The following is a 22,041-nucleotide window of genomic DNA, read 5'->3' as shown; positions in this document are numbered from 1 at the left end:
AATGTCTATAGAGAACAAATAATTATTAAGTAAAAAAAATATAGTCATAGTAAATAATTACTAATGAACAAATAAATAATTGATGATGTGGAGACAAAAAAAATAAAATAATTGTTATATCATACACCTTTAAGAAATTTCTACAAATAAAAAAAATTGGTAACGACCAAATTTTTTTTTTTAAATAAAATTATGCTGCAACTCAAATAATAAAAAAAATTATAAGAATTAATTAACAAAAATGGAAATAACCAATAAGATAATTATCTCTTTAGTGAACACATAATTAATTTACGCAAAATATAATTATAGGTAAATAAAGAAAGTTAGACATTTGTAATAGGGTCTTTTTGTTTTTTTATTCATGAATAAATGTTTTTTCGTTTATAATTTAAAACAAGATCCATATTTTAAATAATAATAACTCATGCATCGTTTTATAATAAATAATTAGTGTTATAGTATATAAAACTTAATTTAAGGTTACAGACATGTCCTGCACGTGAATTTTGTTTTAATTTAATTTTTATAATATTTATCGAATCAATTTTATCAAGAATTACATAAAAATAAAGAACTGCTTAAATATATAAGTAAAAATTATAAAAAAAAAAATGCGCAATAAGCCCAATATGTTAGCCTCTAGATTAAATCTAAGCTTGTAACACAAAAAAATTATAAGCATTAATATTAAAAGAAAACCGTAAATAATTTTTTTTTTATAAATTTAAACTTACATTTAACGGTTTAATATAAACTATACATTATTAATGTACAATATTGACATATTATATATTAATGTTAAGTTTTGATTAACCATATATAATACCCTTATAAATTATATAATAAGTAGTAATCATTATATTTGAAATTACAACCAATCATATATATTAATAAAAAAATTACAATATAAATATATGCATAATAAATAATGTAAATGTTAATTATATTAATGGAATTTTTGAATTTCATTATTTTAAATTTCTGTTAAAATTTAAATTCGTGAAATAGGAATATTTACACGATTTAATTTTTTCCATAATATATAACATTATATTATCAACATTAGTTTGCCTTATTAATCGTTTTTATATGTGTATATTGGGGAATTTTAATATACATAAAATAAATACATTTAAAATAGCTAAAATGAAAAAAAAAAAATTTATAATATATTTTGGTTGCAACTATTTTATAATGATTAATAAAAAATAGGGATATAAAATTTGCGACATTTATTCTTCTATATATTTTTTTTAACAGTTATATTAACGATTAAATACTGAAATATTTTTAATTCAGTCAATGTCATATTTATGTGTGATGTAAATTTTGTAAGGAAATTATATAAAAATTAATTTTTTTTTAATTATAATTTATTGTTATTATAGATATGCAAACTCATATATTTTAAACATGGGATTCATTACCGCCTCAAGAAGGTCCACCTAAAAAAATTCACCTCAAAAAAATCCACTTCAAACATCACCGCCAGCAAGTTCTAATGAACAAATTAAAACACAGCAACCGTCTCAGGATTCATCTGAAAAAGGAAATTTTGATAAAAAAAACAATCACGAACCTCGAAAAGAAGTACCCAAATCAGTGACCAAAATAAAAAGAAATGAAACAAAAGGAATAGATGATAATGTACTCAAAACATACAAACCAATTGGAGTTTCAATTATAATTCTTTTAATTCCCATTACTTTATTAATTATGTACAAGGTAAATAAAAGAAAATTATGAAGTATACAATTTTTAAAATATTTCCCCACTAAAATATTATATATTTTTCATAATTTTCTGTTAGATTTTTCATTGGATGGAGAAAGGAATTGAAGAAAAAAAAATGAAAAAAGTTATAAATTTGTTTGGTGTAAATAAAACGACAAAAACATTTATAAACTCAACTTATGGAAAAAATCGAATGCAAATAATTATAAATTCGTCTAGTCAAAAAAAAAGACTAAAAAATCAATAAATTCCGTTTATGGGGAAAAATCTCCATTATTAAATATATACAGATTTGTGCAGGCCAATCCTGTACCATTTATTAATTTATTTTTTTTGTTGATTTTTTTTGTTGATTTTTTTTGTTGATTTTTTTTGTTGATTTTTTTTGTTGATTTTTTTTGTTTATAAAAGAAAAAACGACGCTTTAGAATAATAAATGTAATTAATAGTTTTTATTTAGGGTTCAGATACTTATGGCTCTGATTTAAAAATTCAATATAAGCATTAAAAATAATAAGTAAACTGCTTATTAATATAAGTAATTTGGTTTATAAAGACAATTGAAAAATGTATTTTGTGTAATATTATGATATAAATATATGGATTTTAATAATCTATATATAAGAATGTTGTTTACCCAGTTCATTAGGTTTCCAATTATAATTCCCTTTTCTATAATTCTAAAAATAAATTAGTATTCATTATTTGGAATTCGAAAAAACTTCCAAATAGAAAAAAAGAAAGACAAAATAAATCACTAATAGATGATTTAGAGGATTGTGATTGATATAGTTAATGATTTCTAAGCTTGATAATAACAATGGGGAGTTGTATAAGAATAATGCAAATAAGAGAAATTGTACCAGAAATATACTAATTTATATATTTTTACATATAAAAAGGTTATAAATATTAATATAAAAAGGAAGAATAAAGAAATTGTTTTCAAAAATTATAATGGTTATATTTATGGCATTCACCAAAATAAATATATCCATCTTAATATTAAAAATGTGTAAAGAAATTATACAGAAACAAACTATTAAAAAATGTGGTTAGGCAATAATTTAAAATAAACATCATATGTAAAAGCATATTTAATTTATTAATAATGTATTACAACATTAAAATGATAAAAAAAATTATGAGGAATGCACATTTATTTCATGGCAATTATGGTGGTTAACCTCAGAATATTTAGTATTTGTGATGAATGAACTATTCCAATTAATAATTCTTCAAACATAGGCTTATTAATATTAATCTGTGAACAAAAAACAAAAATGGATAAATATATAAAAGAAAATATTATATTTATGTGTGGGTGAACATCATATATTATAAATATTTACATTTATATAAATGGTATGTATTTTTTATAAATGTTAAAATAGGATAACGAAATAACAAATTAAATTGTGGAATAAAATGATTAAATTATTAAAATTTATAGATTCCTTACAGAGTCGAGATAGGTAATATCAACGTAATCCTTTTTTTTCTGAATTATATATCCAGATAAGTTAACAAACATTTTTGTCAATTCTCCATTTCTAATATCCTTTTCTGAATAAATTTTTGGTTTGAATAAGTTTGCACTTTCTACAATAGTGTTTGTATATTTTTTTTTATCGACACTGTTATGGTCATCTATATCAGATGATGTATATACAATTATAGTTGTGTCGTCTGAAACCTAAAATGAATCAAAATGTATATGTTTTGCATAAATTGCACTATATAATGTGGAAATGTTCATTTTTAGAGAGATGAGCGAAAAAAAAATGTTTCCTTACTTTAATTTTTTTGGCTAAAGCATAGTAATATCCATGGAGAAATATATAATCATTTTTGTAACGGTGTTGGATCATCATTAAATTTGGAGAATATTCACATACAACTTTTTCTAAAAAAAAAATATATTTTTACATATATGTAAATTAGGATATTACGAAAATTAACGACTAACATATAAAAAACAATATTATAGAATATGTAAATAATAAAACATGAAACATTGGATATTGGAAATCGTATATTAAATTGATCGATTATTTGGTTAATACCTTTAATATTTTTATCATCAGCATATTTGACATTTGGATTCCATAGCATGTCTATTATATCATTATACTAATGAACAGAAAAAAAGTATGTATGTATGTATATATATGTGTGTAATAATTATTTTTTAATTTTATGGCTTAAAAATGTTTCTTCGTTAATTCATACCTTATCGGGATATTTAATTTTATGATTAAATTTATAAATGATTGTATTTCCATGTTTCTTAGAATATTGAATTGAATCCTCATCGTGTTTGTGATGCAATTTGTAATCATTCGTACTTACAGCATGGTGTTGTAACAACTGTTTAGCTTCATCCATAAGCTTTTCTGCTGTTTTAGTTTCTCCAGGATCCATACATAAGTCGAAGGGACCTTGTTCATTTGTTCCTTCTGGATAATCATTGCCCAAATTAGGCCTTTTAATTTGTAAAGAAAAAAGATAAATGCATTTATAGACTGGTATTTTACTATTCAATCTTATATAGGTATACAATTCCATAAATACGTATTATATTCGACGTGAATATGTACACTTTCATATGTTCTTACGTGTTAGGGGATTGAGGAAATCCTCGTAAATCTTTAATATCTGAGTTATCCCCACTTGCAAGAGCTTTATTGCTCATATATGTAGATGAGATTAAAAGAGAAAAAATGATTTTAATATATCCTTTACTCATTTTCGATTTTAATAAACAAAATATTAATAAGTTTATTTATATTTTTTTAAATTAAAAACTATAAATCAGGAATTCGAAAAGTTGTGTAAATAAAATTAAAATCGAAGCAACTATAAAAATAAAATTTATTTAAAAAATAAAAAATATATATTTAAATGTCAATTTTGTATAACTTTATTATATTTATAAATTCAAAACATTTTATATTTAATTAGTTTAGTTGTAAGCAACGGATAGCCAAAGCTTTCATAAATAACGAATATGCATAATATTATGAGTTTGAGGCTATCAAATGTTACAACAGATAAAAATAAATAAATTTAATTATGTAATATCTTAATGTTGCATTATTAATATACAATTTTTTTGAGTTGTATAACTCATTCAACTAAAACACATTTTAAAATAAAATTTATAAAATATACCATTATGTATGGAATTATATATATACCTTATACATGTTACAAATCTTTATAATTTTAGCTACCACAACACCGACAATTTAAAATATAAAGAAAATAACATAAGAAATATATTTAGTTTAATGAATATTTAATATATGTGATTTTAATGTAATTATACATATAACATATTGGTAATTATATAAAAAAAATAGTTATTTCTTTTCATTTATTTTGAACGTAAAACATATTTTTTATGTTTTTATGTATTAACAGAGCTTAATCTAAGGTAATAATTACATTAGTTTGTGTATTGCTGTGTTACTACAACTGCAACAGTAATATTATTTCCTTACTATCATAACAACACATAATAAAATTTATATTAAATCGCATATTTTTATTATACCTAATTGTGATTTCTGTAATTTTTTTATTATTAATTTTAATCAAATTTTTATAATATTTTGCTGATAGATTTTAAAGAGATAAAAATTGTGCATTGCTAGTAGTATTGATACATATTTTTGCAAATTTATGTGAGTTATAAACATTTTTTATTCAGAAAGATATATAACATAAAATAAAAAGCTTAAAATAAAAAAAATATCTTTATTTTTTAGTTACAGTTTTCTCGGTGTTGAGGTGTTTATGGTTCTATTTATGGATTCAAGTTGATTTAATTTGTTCATATTTAATAATATTTGATTTTTTGAAAATTTATTAAATAAATAAATATATATATAAGATAGTGACAATGTGTAATTTTATGAGGTATATTTAAATAACCATAAACACATTGTTTTTTAGAAGGTATGAATAATATATTTATGTTAAGAGTTTCAAAGAGTTATTATGTATGAGTAAAAGAAGAAATGATTGATGGTATTAATAATAGGATTTTGTAGAGGTGTATGTGCTTCGTTTGATTTAATTTTGAAACACTTATTAGTTTAACATGCTTCTTAAATAGTATACATAAATAAAAAAACGTTTAAATATATGCCATATCACCCCAAATTTTAGCCTATAGATGATGTTTATATTTGTAAACAAAAAAAGGGTGATAAGTATTAAATGAAAGGAATGTAATAAATAACAGATCTTCATAAGTTATAACAGTTCTATTTCTAGTATTCAAAAAATTAATACATATAGATGCATTATAATATTAAAAGTCATAATCAAATAATATACAAAAAAAAATATTAAAACAAAAGAACATTTTATGATGATAATTTAAAGCAATCATTATGCATGGAAATAAATCATTTTATTAACATAAATTTTCTAATATTAGGGTGATGAATAATATATATGAATATAGGTTTAAAAATATAAAAAAAGAATACGTAAAGCTTTTATAATAATGCGTGTTAGGGCATTGTGAATATGGGGAACCATCTAAGAAAAAAACCATAAATGGATGAATATATAAAATGTTTAAATTTTTTGAAAATTGAAATATATTATAAATAAGTACATTTATTTAAAATAATATTTTTTTAACAATTGTTGAAATAAATTATTATGTTATTGAAATTTTGATATCGCTTACAGATTTGACATGGGTGATATTAACACGCCATTTGCCTTTTTCAATAATGTATCCAGCTATGTTAATCATTTTTTTTTTTAATTTTCCATTTCTAATATCTTCTTCAGAATCAATGTCAGTTTTGAATAAATTTGCGTTAGGTACAATTTCATTTTTACATTCTTTATTGGAAATGTTGTGATCATTTATATTTGCTGACGCATAGGCAATTATAGTTATGTTTTCTGATATCTACAAAATTGATAAAAGTGTATTTTAATAAATTATTGTGAATAATACGAAAAATATGATTTATAACGAAATATACGAGGAAAATTTTCCTTACTTCAACCTTTGTAGCTAAAGCATAAAAATATCTCCGACGGTATCTATTTTTTTTTTTATAACGTTGTTGTATCAATACTAAATTTGGATTGTACACACGGACAATTTTTCCTAAAAAGCAATATTATAAAATTAAATAGATAGAATTAAAATATCATGAATTTTAAGGTATGGGAAACAATAAATAGTAACAATAATATGTTAATTTGACTAATTTATGTTTTGTATACTTTCAAAAGAGACATTATTGAAAGGATTGATATTATTGGTATCCCATAACTCGTTTATTACTTCATTATACTAATGGAAACAAAGAGAAATATATGTATATAAATTATAATAATTTTTTAATTTCAATTTGGTTTATAAATTTTAATATTGTTCGTTAATTGATACCTTATTCGAATCAAAAACTTTATATTCATTTTTTTCAACCTTGGTTTTCCCTTCATGTTTTTTTAGATATGTATACAAATGATGAGTATGATATACTCCCCATAATTTATAATCATTTATACTTGTAGCATGCTGTTCTAAATGTGTTACAACTTCGTCCATAAGTTTGACTGCTTCTGCAGTTTCTTTTGGATTGGTACATAATAGGTCCTTGTTTTTTTCATATATTTCTTCTGAACTATTATTGATAAAAATGGACATTTTTTATGCGCATAAAAATAAAGGTATTGTATTTATAACATTGTTGCAATTATGTACATTTATTATGTTCATAATGAAATATGTAATATATATTATATATATTGTTGTATTTTCTTACGTAAGATAATGCTCTTTTGATTCAGGTGTTGCATCTTCTACTGGAGCAGGTTCAGTTGCAAGAGTTTTATTATTCACATATAGGGAGATGGTTAAAAGAAATAAAACAATTTGAATATAAAACTTATTCATTTTGTAACATTACAAACAAAATATTAAAATATATATTAGTATTTTTTAATAAAAATTAACAAATCGAGAGTCTGGACATGTATAATTAAAATTGAAGCCAATAATTTTCTCAAATAAAGTATAAAAAATTATTATTTAAACGACAAATTTGGATACTTTTATCAGATTGATAAGTTTAATATATTTTTTATTTAATTAATTCAATCACAAAACAACGTCAATAATAGAATCTTTCATAAATAATGAATATCAAAAATATTATTATTCACAATATCATAATATTTAAAAATAAATAATTTTAATTATATTATATAAATGATATTTTTAAAATATAGCATTATGAATATACAAGTTTTATATTTTTATAATTGATTAAACTAAATTTAAAATTTATAAAACAACCCATTACGTACGGAACTACATATATACTATATATATAATAGGAAAAAACTATGCTGTTTTTATCTAATAGAAAATCAGTAACCATTTAAAATAAAAATATAAAAGTAAGAAAATAATATAAAAATATATATTTGTTTCAATATAATTATATTAAAATAATTGTTTTTCTATTTTTATCATTTGTTTTACAAAATTTCTTTGATAATGCATAGTTTTTAATATAAAACATATCTATTATATTTTTAAATATTAAAATAATTAATTTAATCTGAGAAATGCAATTAATTTTATATAATACTAATACTACTATAATAACAATATTTATTACCTCATCATAATAATAGTATGCTAAAATTTATATTATGAGAATCATAGATTCTGTAATTTGTTTGTCGTTTTTAATACAAATTTTACTAAACAATTTTCTAGAAAAATTGTTAATTTTATAAAAATTATTTATTGGTAGTAATATTGACGCCCATGATTTTTTATAAATGAATACAAATTATAAATTCCCTCTTAATAGTAAAAAAAAGTATATATAAAATTTAAAAGAATATAAATAAATAAAATATAAAATAATGAAACACAAAGTTGTAAAATCATGAAATATATATAATTAATTTTTTTTTAATCATAATATTCTTAATGCCGAGGTGTTTATGTTTTATGGGTTAAGGCTATGTATTAAGGTTATAGTTTGGTTCACTAAATCTGCGTTTTGAGTTAGGTTTCGGGGATATTGTAATTTAATTTTTTATAATTTGATAATATTTTGGATTTTTAAATGGTGATTAAATATATGTACCATTCTGTATGTTTAATCTCGAGATGATGTCTAAATATGCAACCAAAAAAGGGGCATAGTCATTAATATGAAAGGGGTCGCATAGTATTTTTTCATAAATTATAATATATCAAAATGAATGTTAATATAGATGTAATATGATTAAAATAAAATGTTTATATCGCATATATTAATATAGATATTGGGTATATATATATGAAATTGTATTATGCAATATCATAATTGTCTATTTATAAAACCTGTTAATCAGGGACTATATTGAATTATGGATATCAAAATATAAAATATATTTCTTTATTTGATGAAAATTTTATTTAGCAAAACTAATTGTTTGTATCATATTTATTTTAATATAAATCAGGTTATCCAATTGAACTATATAGTAATATTATATATCGGGGTAAAATTATAAATCGATTAATTTTGAATAATTGTCTACATTCTAATATACCTTCAGGTTAATATGTATATTTTTAAGATTAATTAAGCATATTACCAATATATAATAGATAATCATAAAATATAGATGCATGAAATATCGATCAAGATTCGACAATATAACGTTGTCTATAGATATTATTATGCTTCTAACGTTTTTAGTAACACATAAAAAATTGAACTATATATACAATATTTTTTAAGTTTGTAGTTATTGTTCTATTTTTGCATTTCCTTTACATTTGTATTCAAACTAATTAGTATTAATAAAAGTTTATACGCTTTAATTTATTTATCATAAGGTATAAAATTAGATTAATCACTATTAATTTTTAAACTTCATAGTTTTGAGGTATAAATATATTACATTTAAAATAGTTAAAAATCAAATATAAGTATATTAACAAAGTTTAATATTATATTTTGTTCTAATTATTATAAATAATATGGTAGATAAAATGCGTTATTATATGACTATACATATAATCTAATAAAATACAAATAACTAATATTGAAATGTTGTTTTGTTGTGAAAACTTCATATTATTAAATATTAATATTAACTTTGTCGAGAAGGAAAATAATAATTAATTTTCTTTGAATTAATAATATTTTTATAAATTATTATATATACACAAACTTATAAATTTATATTTTAAATATAGTGTTATTACGAAACAATATATATGTTTTAAATGTTATACTTTAAAACAACAAAACAAAAAAATATAATAATTGGTTTAAAGTATTCCTCTTGAATGTATTAATTATCTCATTTTAGTATACAGTGATATAGCAGCAACAATAATATTATTAGGTTAATATATTATTAAATAAGAACAAATATATTATGTTTATTTGATACATTATATGGGTATGAATTCATTATATATATTATTAAACTTGTAATAAGACTAAAATTGTATACATATAAAATCAAATGAAATATTACAATATTTATTTAAGTTTCAATGTGGTAATATTAGAATTAACACTACCAAACAAAATAATATCAATAATTCTATAGTTTCCTTAAAAATGTAGTTTATTATAAATATAAAAACAAACTATATATTTATAAAATTAATAATTCTAAGTTATTTTTAATGTATACATTAATTGAAAGTTATAATGGTAAAAAATATAAGGTATAATTAAACTATGTAGAATAGGTATATCTTATATAACTGCAGCTTTGTCTTAAAAAAGCACAATTCCCTTATCTCTCCTATCTCAAATGTAAATATAGCAACCTAATTCCGCATAATTTGCTATTATACTTTAAAATGTACATCAATACTTATTTATGTATTAATATTTAATGTTTTCTAAGTATGATTTTAAAAACTATTTACATTCAAAGGCTTATTTAAGCTTATAAATAGCATACTAAGTATGGGTTAAGTGCTAATTGTTGTTTTAAAGAATGGAAAAGATGGAAAAATATATTATAAAATTACCAAATAAGTTATAGGACTCATTAAAATGAATTATGAATTTATCTATATTAAATAATAATATAAATTTATGTAATTTTCATAAGGATATAAGAAACACAACTCAATTTCCAAGTATTATAATTTTATAAAAATCAAAGTTATGTAATATTAGAAACAAGTATCTAAATATTTAATATATTTAATAAAATGACTATTTATATACTTTTAGTGGTTATAATAATAATGTATTTCTTAGTTGTTTCGATTTGTTCAGTATATTAGTTTTGGGGTACCATTTATTAAAACACAAGATACGACGTTGTTTATTTTCTATATTAAATCACATGTATACGTAGATATATTCTAAATTCATTACAATGTTACTTTAATTTTTATAATAATGCTCATATGAATGTTATTAAGGATAACAATTTATGCAAAATTATATTATATATACATATGATAAAAAATGTATTAAATACCCCTAAAATATGGCAATTTACCTAACTATAATAAAAGTATATAATGTTCCATATTATCTTTAAATTGATATTAAGAATAATAATAACCTGTTTAATCACAGACAATTTCATATTATGATTCAATTATTTTGTCATTTATTAACCGTAAAATATATAAAGAAATATGATGTTACATAATCTACATATTATAAACAAATTAAAATTACAATGGATCATCTCATGGTATATAATTTTTTTAATAAAATTTGCTTTTTCTTATATTTTTCGATATTATATTACCTATAAATTTCATTAAATTTGATTTTATAAAAGTTTCATTAACATATATTTTTATTATAATTTAAAAATGTTTTCTTAGTGTATAAAATTTGGTACATTAAGGGGATTTTATCCCGATGAATTAGATAATTCTAAAGGACGCGATTTTCATGATAATGGAAGAATTAGGAATTATTGCCCTAATGATGGCTCGGAAAAAAATTAATGTAAGACAGATCTCGATAAAATAAAGGCTGGATTTTTATGGTTATTTGAACAAAATATTGTAAATAGGGTTAGTGATTTAACTAAAGAACATATTGAAATATTTATTATATACATTATTATATGGTTCAATTATATGTTAAGACTCAAAACAGATAATAACAGAAATAACATAACTGATTTTTATACTAAATATACAGAAAATATCACGGATTATAATTATTGTAAAAACTATTATGATGATTGTACTATTACATTAAAAAGTAATCTGGGATATAATAGTTTTAAGGAAATCATAGATGAAAAAAAGGATTTGTTGAATATTAATTTTGAAGATATGCCTAAATTTTATTATGCATTTAAATTGTTATGTAAATTGTATACTGAATCTGATGAGGATAACCCAGATTGCACGAAACATTTGAAAGATGCAAATGAGTTTGCTGTAAAATACGAAGAACTTAACAAAGATTCTAATATTACTAAAGATAGTTCATATAGTAAATTATTGTTCACATTATCAACTGATTATGATCGTTTAAAAAATAAATGTGAAGATTTTCCACTCCTTCAAGAGATAAAAACAGCACAAGATCATATGCAAAGTTCTAAAGATGACTCTGAACAAATTTATGTACACGGCTTTGAAGCTACATCATCAAATTCGTCGATAACAAATAAATTAATTCCAGTCTTATCGATATTAGTTGCAATAGTAATTTGTTTAGGAATTTCTTATAAGGTAAATAATAAGGAATTAAAAAAAAATTATTATATATATGCAAACATTAACAAAAAACCGTACGTTTCTTAACATTTTATATTAGTATTCATTATTTGAATTTCGAAAACGATCTCAAAAACAACATTTAAGAGAAAAACTAAAAAAATAAAGAAGAGAATGGATCATTAATATGATTCGAAGAGTAGTGACTATTTCAGGAATAATAATAATGATTGATATATTTAAGAAATTGTCTATTTGGAAATAAGTAATTTTTGACCACATATTTTGGGTTTATAAGAATAATTAAATAATACAACCAATAAAATATAAAGTTATATTGTATATTTATTGTAGTCTTTTACAGTTTTATGTTGTGGGTCAGGGTTAACTATTGTTTTGTATTTAATTTTGAATAATTTGATAATATTTATTAGTTTAAGAAATTGTTTTATATATTTATAAGGAATATGTTATTTAAAATGTGTATAGGATAAGTTGTAGTTTTTAAGGTTTATATTAAGTCTGAATATGTAAGAGAACATATGAGGGTGAACATTACTATGAAAAGGAACGAATAAAGAAATATATTTTGATAAATTATAAGAATTGAATTTCGTATTAACATAATTTAATGGCAAATGTGTTGAACTATACTATGCATTTTTGTGTTTTATTGGTAATTTGGGGTTAATGGTTTATAGGGAAATTGATCAAATATTGGAATTGACTTGGTCCTAGAAGAGAATGTTTATTTAAATGATTATAATGTTTAATATGAGAAACTAGGGGAGAATGGGAATTGCAAGAAATAATATATTACGATTTCTTCCCTCTACCACCTGAACCGAATGATAAATGGAGTGATGGAGGAATGTATTTGATTGGAATAAATTATAAAGTGCTATTTGGAGGAAATATATATGGGAGAGAAGATAAGTTACGTTAATGGTATATTTATTTTAATACACATTATTTTAGGAATTAGTATAATATTTAAAAAATATTTATCCACTGGGAAATATTATATATTTTGGCGATTTTTACATTAGTGTTTATGTTAATATTTATTATTTGGTGGAAGAAGTGGAAGTAAGGAAAAAACATGAAAAATGTTGTAAATTGAGTTGATGAGAAAATGGGATTATTAAATATATACAAACTTATACAGGTAGATCCTGCACCATTTATTAGTTTATTTTTTTTGTTTATAAAAAAAAAGACGATTCTTTGGAATAATAAATTTAATTAACTTATATTTGAAGTCAAATTTAAAAAATGTATAAATTTGAAGAATATTAAATAAACTGCATTTCAGTTATTAATATAAATAATTATGGGTTTAATATATGTGAGGCATATTAAGGCTCATTTACTCTATTTTTATAAAAAAATATAGAATATATTTTTTATATGAGGAAATGTACTATATTTATGTTATATTTAAATAGTATTTATAAAAATGAAGACATTATAATGTTTAAATATTAAAGGTACTATGATATATGTATAATGAATATGGAAAATATAGCGTTTGATTATTAATTGTATTTGATTTTCTGGTTTCATATAATAATAAATTGGTAATTTGTTACAAATTTTTGTGATTCAATATTATAATTGGCTGTTTTTTGAATTACATTTAAAAATATGAATATTTTATATTATTTTAATAGAAATAATATATTTCATGTTGTGTGAAATTACTATTACAAATAAAACTATTACAGATCAATTTATGAAAAAAATATTTTTACAAAAAAGTTATAAATAAAAGGAGAATATTATTAAATAATATTTAAATTGGAAAAGTATAACAAATAAGAAACCATTTAAATGGAAATGCAACGATGCTTTGTTAATGTTTTCATTATATGGCTATATTTATTCATATAAAAAAAATACATGTATCTAACATTTTATTATTTTAATTTATATTTATTAATTTTTTCGTATTAAACAATAATATAAAAATATAAGTTTATAAAATATTACAAGTGTATCATTAAATATATCAATACATTATATTGAAAACATATTTATATTACAAATTTCCAAAAAATAAATTTTAGAGCAAATTATTATATACATATATTTTTTCATAATTAAAATACTAAAAATGATGTATTTTTGGAGAAAATTTAATATTTATTTGTAAAAAAAAAACATAGTACTATATCCATAAATACTTTTAATGGATATAACGAAGTTTATTACAGCAGTTACATAATAAGTTAATTCTAAGAAAATGGAAAAAATTAATAAATGAAATAAATTTCGTTTTTTTATAGATATATTCATTTATTCATAAATTTTAGAACAAAAAACTAGTAAATATTACTATTTTGTGAATAAATATGAAGTTGCCATCATTTCATTTATTTAATAAAGTTAAAAATGAGAATCGGCATTTTAAAATTTGTTTTTTTTTCAATTGTTATTTGTTTTTTTGAATATGCCAAAAATGTAAGTTACCTATTATTTTCTTTTATTATTAATAATATTCCATTATAATTTTCGTATTTATTGTTTTACATTAACCTTATATTATTGTTTAATGTATTACTAAAACACTTAATTTAAAGAAACAATTAAAATTAATTACACACATGATAATAAATATTTCATTTCTTTGCAGGAATTATACTTTGTAAACGAGAGAGACATATACCTTGAAAGGAATATAAACAATTTTAGAAATAATAGGATATTAGCAGATGTAGACAATCAATTCAACATAAATGATTTTTATCAATCAACTTTGAGTCTTGCAAATCAATTTAATGACTACAATGATGGTGATGATGACGAAGAAATGATATTTCTTCGAAATATTATAGATTCACAAATAAAGAAGCATAAAGAAAATAATACATTACCCGATTTAAATAATGTAGATAAGAAAACTAAAAAGTTAATTAATGGACTTCGAACAGAATTAGAAGAAATAAAAAAAGAATTTGATAATAAAAGGAATGATGAATTAGCAATACAACCAATACAAGATAAAATAATAACAAAAAAAGATGAAAATAATTCTGTATCAGAACATGAAAATTTTAGACAATTGGAAAATTATGAAAATAATTCTGTATCAGAACATGAAAGTTTTAGACAATTGGAAAATTATGAAAATAATTTGGAGAGTGAAAATTATAATTTTGATAGTGAATATATTGATGTTACATTAAGTAGTAATTATAAGAAATTAAAAATTAAAGAAAAAATAAAAAGAGAAAGGAAAAAAATACTTAAGAAGGGGTTGGTGTACAGTGCAATTTCTGTGGTGATATTTATATCAGGATGGAAGTTTATGGCATTAATAATTTTACCATGTATGGTTTCCTTATTTAAGAAATATTGGAAAGGCTTTAATTTGCTCGCTAAATTCCAAAAGAAATCAAAATAACAATTCTTCATTATTATGCTTTATTATACTTGTTTAAATGAATAAAAATAATATATTTAATACTTTATGGCATAAAAGTTACACTTTTTACATTCTATATAATAATGGAATTTTGGTTGATTATTTGTTCCATTATTATATATATTCGATTTAATTTATAATTAATTTATCTTTGTTTACTGTTTTTCAAAAACTCATTTATCCTTATTTTCATGGATATATATTTTGTATTAATGTATTTTGAATTTATTAATTTTTAGTTAGTATTTGTAATCACTTTAAATAAACAAATTTAAGTACACTTATTAATAAAATTATAAGCTATATTGATGGTTCAAATTTAGGTTTAGAGTTGCGTTTTGGAGAACTCGTATTATGGGTTAGGGTTATGTATTATATTGTATTTAATTTTTTATAATTTGACACTAATTAAATATATACACCATCCCGTGTGTTTAATCTCGAGATGATGTCTAAATATACAACCAAAAAAGGGCATAGCCATTAATATGAAAGGGGTTGCATAACAAATTTCCCATACGTTATAATACTTCCATATAATTTGTTGATATATATTAAATGTGACCATATTATCAATTCGCATTTTATATTTTATTGCTAATTTTTGGGTAACTATATATAAGAACCCTTATTATCTATTATATAAGACTTTCTAGTCTAGAACTATATTGAATTATGCATATAATAATATATTTCTTTATTTGATGAAACATTTTATTTAGCAAAACTTATAGCTTGTATCGTATTTATTTTGATTTAAATCATGTTATATAACTGAAATGTAATAATAGATATTCATAAAATATCGATCGAGAATCGGCAATATAACATTGTCTATAAAATATTATTATGCTTCTAACATTTTTAGAACGCATAAAAAATACATTATATATATATATATATATGTATATAATCCTTTTATTTTTCGATTATATATAGCATCATTTTTTGTTAGTGTCTTAATTAATATTGATAAAAATAGTTCTATATACATTAATTTATTTATCATAAGATATAACAATAGATTAATCACTATTAACTTTCAAAATTTAAAGCTATGATGTATATATAAGTTGGAAATATATTATATTATAAGTACTTAATTGAAAAAATATAAGTATATAAATAAAATTTCATGTAATATTGTTCTAATAATTACAAATAATATGATAGGTTGAATATCGTTATTATTCTAATATGTATATAATATTGTATCCATGAATAAGTACCGAAATATGTTAAATTTGGGAAACATATACAATTATATATTAATGCAAATTATATAGAAAAGGAATGTAATAATTAGTTTAATTTGAATTAATAATATTTTTATTAGATTATATATATACAAATTCACAAATATATAATTTAAATATAACGTTTTTACGAGATAGTACATATGTTCTAAAATACTTAATTTAAAAACTATGAAACAAGGAAATATACTAATTGGTTTAAAGCATTCATCTTGAGTGCATTAATTATCTCGTTGTAGTATACAGTGATATAGCAGCAACAATAATAATATTAGATTAATATATTATTAAATACGAACAAATATATTATGTTTATTGATACGCTATGTGGGTATAAATTCATTATATTATTAAAATTGTAATAAGACTAAAATTGTATACATGTAAGATCAAATGAAATATTATAATATTTATTTAAGTTTCAATGTGGTAATATTAGAATTAACACTACCAAACAAAATAATATTAATAATTCTATAGTTTCCTTAAAATATAGTTTTCCATTATAGAACTAAATATAGTTTATTATAAAACAAAAAGCAAACAATATATTTATAAAAGTAATAATTCTAAGTTATTTTTAATGAAGAATTTTAATATATATACATGGATTGAAAGATTTAATGGTAGAAAATATAAAACATAATTAAACTATGTAGAATAAGTAAATCTTATATGGCAACATACTTGTCTTAAAAAATATATTTCCCTTATCTCTCCTATCTAAAATGCAAATATACCAACCTAATTAAACATAGTTTTCTATTATACTTTAAATTTGCATAAATACTTATTTATATGTTAATATTTAATATGCACTAAGTATTATTTTAAAAACAATATACATTTAAAGACTTATTTAAGCTTATAAATACGGGTCCAATGCTAATTCTCGTTTTAAAGAATGGAAAATATGCGTAAAATATATTACAAAATTACGCAATAAAGAGTACTTCTAAATTGGAATATGTAGGAATAAAAATAAAGTTAAATAACGCATTAATATTATTTTTTAATTTATCTACATTCATTAAAAAGAATATACATTTATGTATATGCAATTAAAAAAGGAACATTACAACTTAATTTAAAAATACTATAATTTTAATAAAAAAGTATTATATATTATAAGAAACAAGCATATAAAAATTTAATATATTTAAAAAAAATGATTATTTATATACTTTTAAGGATTAGAGTAATAATATTATTTTTTATATTTATACAGTATTTAAGTTTTAGGACGTTGTTTATGTTCTATACTAAATCATATGCATAAGAAAATATATTTTTAATTCATTACAATTTATTTTAATTTTATTATAGAATTATATGGAATCGTATTCAAAATAACAATTTATGCAAAATTGTATTATATATACATATTATAAAAAATGTATTAAACAACCCTCGATTTAAGGTAATTCAGCTAATTGTTATAAAATAAGTATAATATGATTTTAGTAATAGTACTGTGTTATTATCTTATATTAATTTAATTATTGAAAAACTTATAATATATTTAACTACAAACAGTTGTTATATATAGGGTTAAAGTATTTGCGTCACATGTTGGGGTGAGTCTATATAAAACAGAATGATTTTACTCAATTTACAAATCAAAAATAAAATTCCATTATAATGGATGACAAACTAGTATATGCATTTTTTAATAATAATAATTTCCTTTACATTTTTTGATATTGTATTATATATAAATATCATTAAACTTTATTTTATAATAGTTTCATTAACGTATATTTTTATATACTTTTTTAAATGTTTTCTTAGTGTGGGAGGTTTCGTCTTTTGATAAGATATTTACCTGATGAATTAAACACATCTACAGAACACGATTTTCATGATAATGGGAAAATTAGTAATTATTGCCCTATTGAAGATTCAGGAAACAAAAAAAAATGTAAGACTGATTTTGATAAAATTAAGGCTGGATGTTTATGGTTGTTTGAGCAATTGTTTGTGAAAAATAATAATAGTAATACCAATAATGTCGAATATATTATGGTATGGTTAAGTTATATGTTAACCTTAAATAAAAATCACAAAATCAACAATCTAAAAGAATTTTATGATGCGCATATAAAGAATAATACGTATTATATTAATTGTGATAATAATGGTAAACCTTGTAGTGATTCATTAAAAAAAATAACGGGATATACAAATTATAAGGAAATCATAGATAATAAAATACATTTTATGACTATTGGTATTAATGATTTGTCTAAATTTTATGATGCATTTAAATTATTATGTAATCTGTATAATGAAATTACTAAAAAAAATCCAAATTGCGATAAATATTTGGAATATGCTGATAAATTTGTTAAAAAATATGACGATCTTATCAAAGATCCTAATATTACTAAAGATAATTCCTATAATAAACTATTTTCTACTTTATTAAGTGATTATAATAATTTAAAAAATGAACATAATATTCCTCAAAGTTGCAAATCTGTATCCCTTCCAGAGATAAATACAAAAAATTCTAAACAACTTTCTGAACTTTCTGAAAATTCTGGACATTCTGGACATTCTGGACATTCTGGACATTCTGGACATTCTGAGCATTCTGAACTTTCTGAAGTTACATCATCAAGTTTGTCGATATCAAACAAAATATTTATAGTTTTATCGATATTTGGTGCAATAGCATTTTTTTTAGGAATTTCTTACAAGGTAAGTAATAAGAAATTTAAAAATAATTTTCATTATATATATGCAATTATAAAAAAATATATAATGGGTTTACCATTTTTATATTAGTATTCGTTATTTGGATTTCGGAAACGGGACCAAAAACAATATTTAAGAGAAAAGCTAAAAAAATAAAGAAAGTGAATCATTAATATATGATTCGAAGAAAGTAACTATTTCAGGAATAGTAATAATGATTAATATATTTTAAGAAACTGTCTATTGGGAAGTAATTTTTGCGTAATTTTTATATAGTTTTTATGTTGTGGAACCCATATTGAGGTTAGGGTTAAATATTATATCTTTATTTATTTTTTTATAATTTGATACTATTTATTAGTTTAAGGGATTTTTTTAAATATATATTGGAAATAAGTTATTAAAAATATGTATAATATAAGTTTCAGTATTTAATATTTACATTAAGTCTAAATATGTAACAAAAGATGAGGATGAAGATTACTATGAAAAGGAACGAATAAAGAAATATATTTTGATAAATTATGAGAATTGAATTTCGTATTAACATAACTTAATGGTAAATGTGTTGTACTATGTATTTTTGTATTTTATTATTAATTAGGGGTTAAAGGTTTATATGGAAATTGATCGAATATTGGAATCGATTTGGTCCTAGAGGTGAACATTGATTTAAATAATTACAATACATAATATGAGAAACTGGGGGAGAATGGGAATTGCAAGAAATAATATATTACGATTTTCCCCTATACCACCTGAACTGAATGATAAATGGAGTGATGGAAGAATGGATATGATTGGAATAAATTATAAAGTGCTATTTGGAGGAAATATATATGGGAGAGAAGATAAGTTACGTTAATGGTATATTTATTTTAATACACATTATTTTAAGAATTGGTATAACATTTTAAAAATATTTGTCCACTGGGAAATATTATATATTTTGGTGATTTTTACGTTAGTGTTTATGTTAGTATTTATGAGTTGGGGTAGGTGTGGAAGCAAGGAAAAAAAATGAAAAAAGTTATAAATTTAGTTGATGAGGAAATGGGATTATTAAATATATACAAACTTATGCAGGTCGATCCTGCACCATTTATTAATTTATTTTTTTTGTTTATAAAAAAAAAGACGATTCTTTGGAATAATAAATTTAATTAACTTATATTTGAATTCAAATTAAAAAAATGTATAAATTTAAATAATACTAAATATTAAATTTGTCTATTCATATAAAGTATTGTGTATATATGATAGCTGCCAAGAGTTTGTTTATTTTATAATAAAACATAAAATAAATTTTTTATACGATTGAATTTTATATTATAACTGAATTATAACATTTATTTATCTTTAATTATTATTTATAAAAGTCAAAATATTGTATTGTTTAAATACAAAGGTGCCTTAACATTTGTTAAATAAATATGATAAAGATAAAAATTAATAGCATTAAGATATTTCATTTTTCGACTTGAGATAAAAATATATTGGTTCTATATGTATTATTTTTATGATTTAATATTATAATTTGATTATTTGTTTGAATTACAATTGAAAATATGAATATTTTATATTATTTTAATAGAAATAGCATATTTGATGTTGCATATTTTGAGATATATTTATAAATAAAATTATTACATACTAATATATAAAAAAATATATTTTTACAAAAAAGAGGTAAATAAAATATAGAATATTATTAAATAATATTAAACATTTGAGAAGTATAACAAAAAAATAATGCATTTAGATGAAAACGACAACTGTTGTTAATTGTTTGGGATACATTTGCATATATTGATTTACAATATATATGTATCTAATATTTTATTACCATAATTAATATATATTAATTTGCATGTAGATAAATACCAATAGAAAAATATAAGCTTATAAATTATCAAATATGTTATTGAGCCTTTAAATTATACTAAAGACTTATTTATACAAAAATATGAAGAAATATATTTTAGGTTGAATTTGTTACATAAACGTATTTGTATATAATTAAAATAATGCAATCTTTTCGAAAATTGGTTATTTGAAAAAAAAAATAAATATAAAAATTTTACCAATTACATGTTTATATTTCTGGTGATAACAGTTGTTATGTATTTATATGGTGGTATATTCATATAAATTAGTGCATTCGTCTATTTATATTTTAAGTATTAAAAATAACTATGTTATAT

At 20.5% G+C, this 22,041-nt stretch overlaps 4 protein-coding genes and 2 pseudogenes across 4 annotated transcripts, besides 2 other annotated features; 4 read left to right on the top strand and 2 right to left on the bottom strand.

The window, feature by feature from the left end:
• The first annotated feature begins 1,452 nt into the window (after window positions 1–1,452).
• Window positions 1,453–1,984, top strand: PY17X_1303400 (annotated as a pseudogene).
• Window positions 1,453–1,984: a sequence feature (PIR protein, pseudogene;~YIR protein, pseudogene).
• Window positions 1,985–2,896: 912 nt separating this feature from the next.
• On the bottom strand, window positions 2,897–4,486 carry PY17X_1303300 (fam-a protein; the record flags this gene model as incomplete). The annotated part of the gene is made up of 6 exons (XM_723819.2): window positions 2,897–3,001; window positions 3,200–3,433; window positions 3,534–3,643; window positions 3,804–3,870; window positions 3,970–4,222; window positions 4,356–4,486. 6 exons carry the CDS (start codon window positions 4,484–4,486, stop codon window positions 2,897–2,899), a joined length of 900 nt encoding a protein of 299 aa, XP_728912.2.
• A 1,730-nt stretch (window positions 4,487–6,216) lies between these two features.
• Window positions 6,217–7,675, bottom strand: PY17X_1303200 (fam-a protein; the record flags this gene model as incomplete). The annotated part of the gene is made up of 6 exons (XM_022956981.1): window positions 6,217–6,291; window positions 6,446–6,676; window positions 6,771–6,880; window positions 7,000–7,069; window positions 7,166–7,403; window positions 7,545–7,675. 6 exons carry the CDS (start codon window positions 7,673–7,675, stop codon window positions 6,217–6,219), a joined length of 855 nt encoding a protein of 284 aa, XP_022813473.1.
• A 3,776-nt stretch (window positions 7,676–11,451) lies between these two features.
• On the top strand, window positions 11,452–12,620 carry PY17X_1303100 (annotated as a pseudogene).
• Window positions 11,452–12,620: a sequence feature (YIR protein, pseudogene;~PIR protein, pseudogene).
• A 2,228-nt stretch (window positions 12,621–14,848) lies between these two features.
• Window positions 14,849–15,860, top strand: PY17X_1303000 (fam-b protein; the record flags this gene model as incomplete). The annotated part of the gene is made up of 2 exons (XM_022956980.1): window positions 14,849–14,917; window positions 15,090–15,860. 2 exons carry the CDS (start codon window positions 14,849–14,851, stop codon window positions 15,858–15,860), a joined length of 840 nt encoding a protein of 279 aa, XP_022813472.1.
• A 2,918-nt stretch (window positions 15,861–18,778) lies between these two features.
• Window positions 18,779–19,993, top strand: PY17X_1302900 (PIR protein; the record flags this gene model as incomplete). Its single annotated transcript, XM_022956979.1, has 3 exons — window positions 18,779–18,793; window positions 18,929–19,840; window positions 19,928–19,993. 3 exons carry the CDS (start codon window positions 18,779–18,781, stop codon window positions 19,991–19,993), a joined length of 993 nt encoding a protein of 330 aa, XP_022813471.1.
• Between the last annotated feature and the right edge of the window lie 2,048 nt (window positions 19,994–22,041).

Source organism: Plasmodium yoelii (genome assembly GCF_900002385.2).
Source record: "Plasmodium yoelii strain 17X genome assembly, chromosome: 13".
NCBI classification, from domain to species: domain Eukaryota; phylum Apicomplexa; class Aconoidasida; order Haemosporida; family Plasmodiidae; genus Plasmodium; species Plasmodium yoelii.
This window is presented reverse-complemented; position numbering and strand designations above follow the sequence as displayed.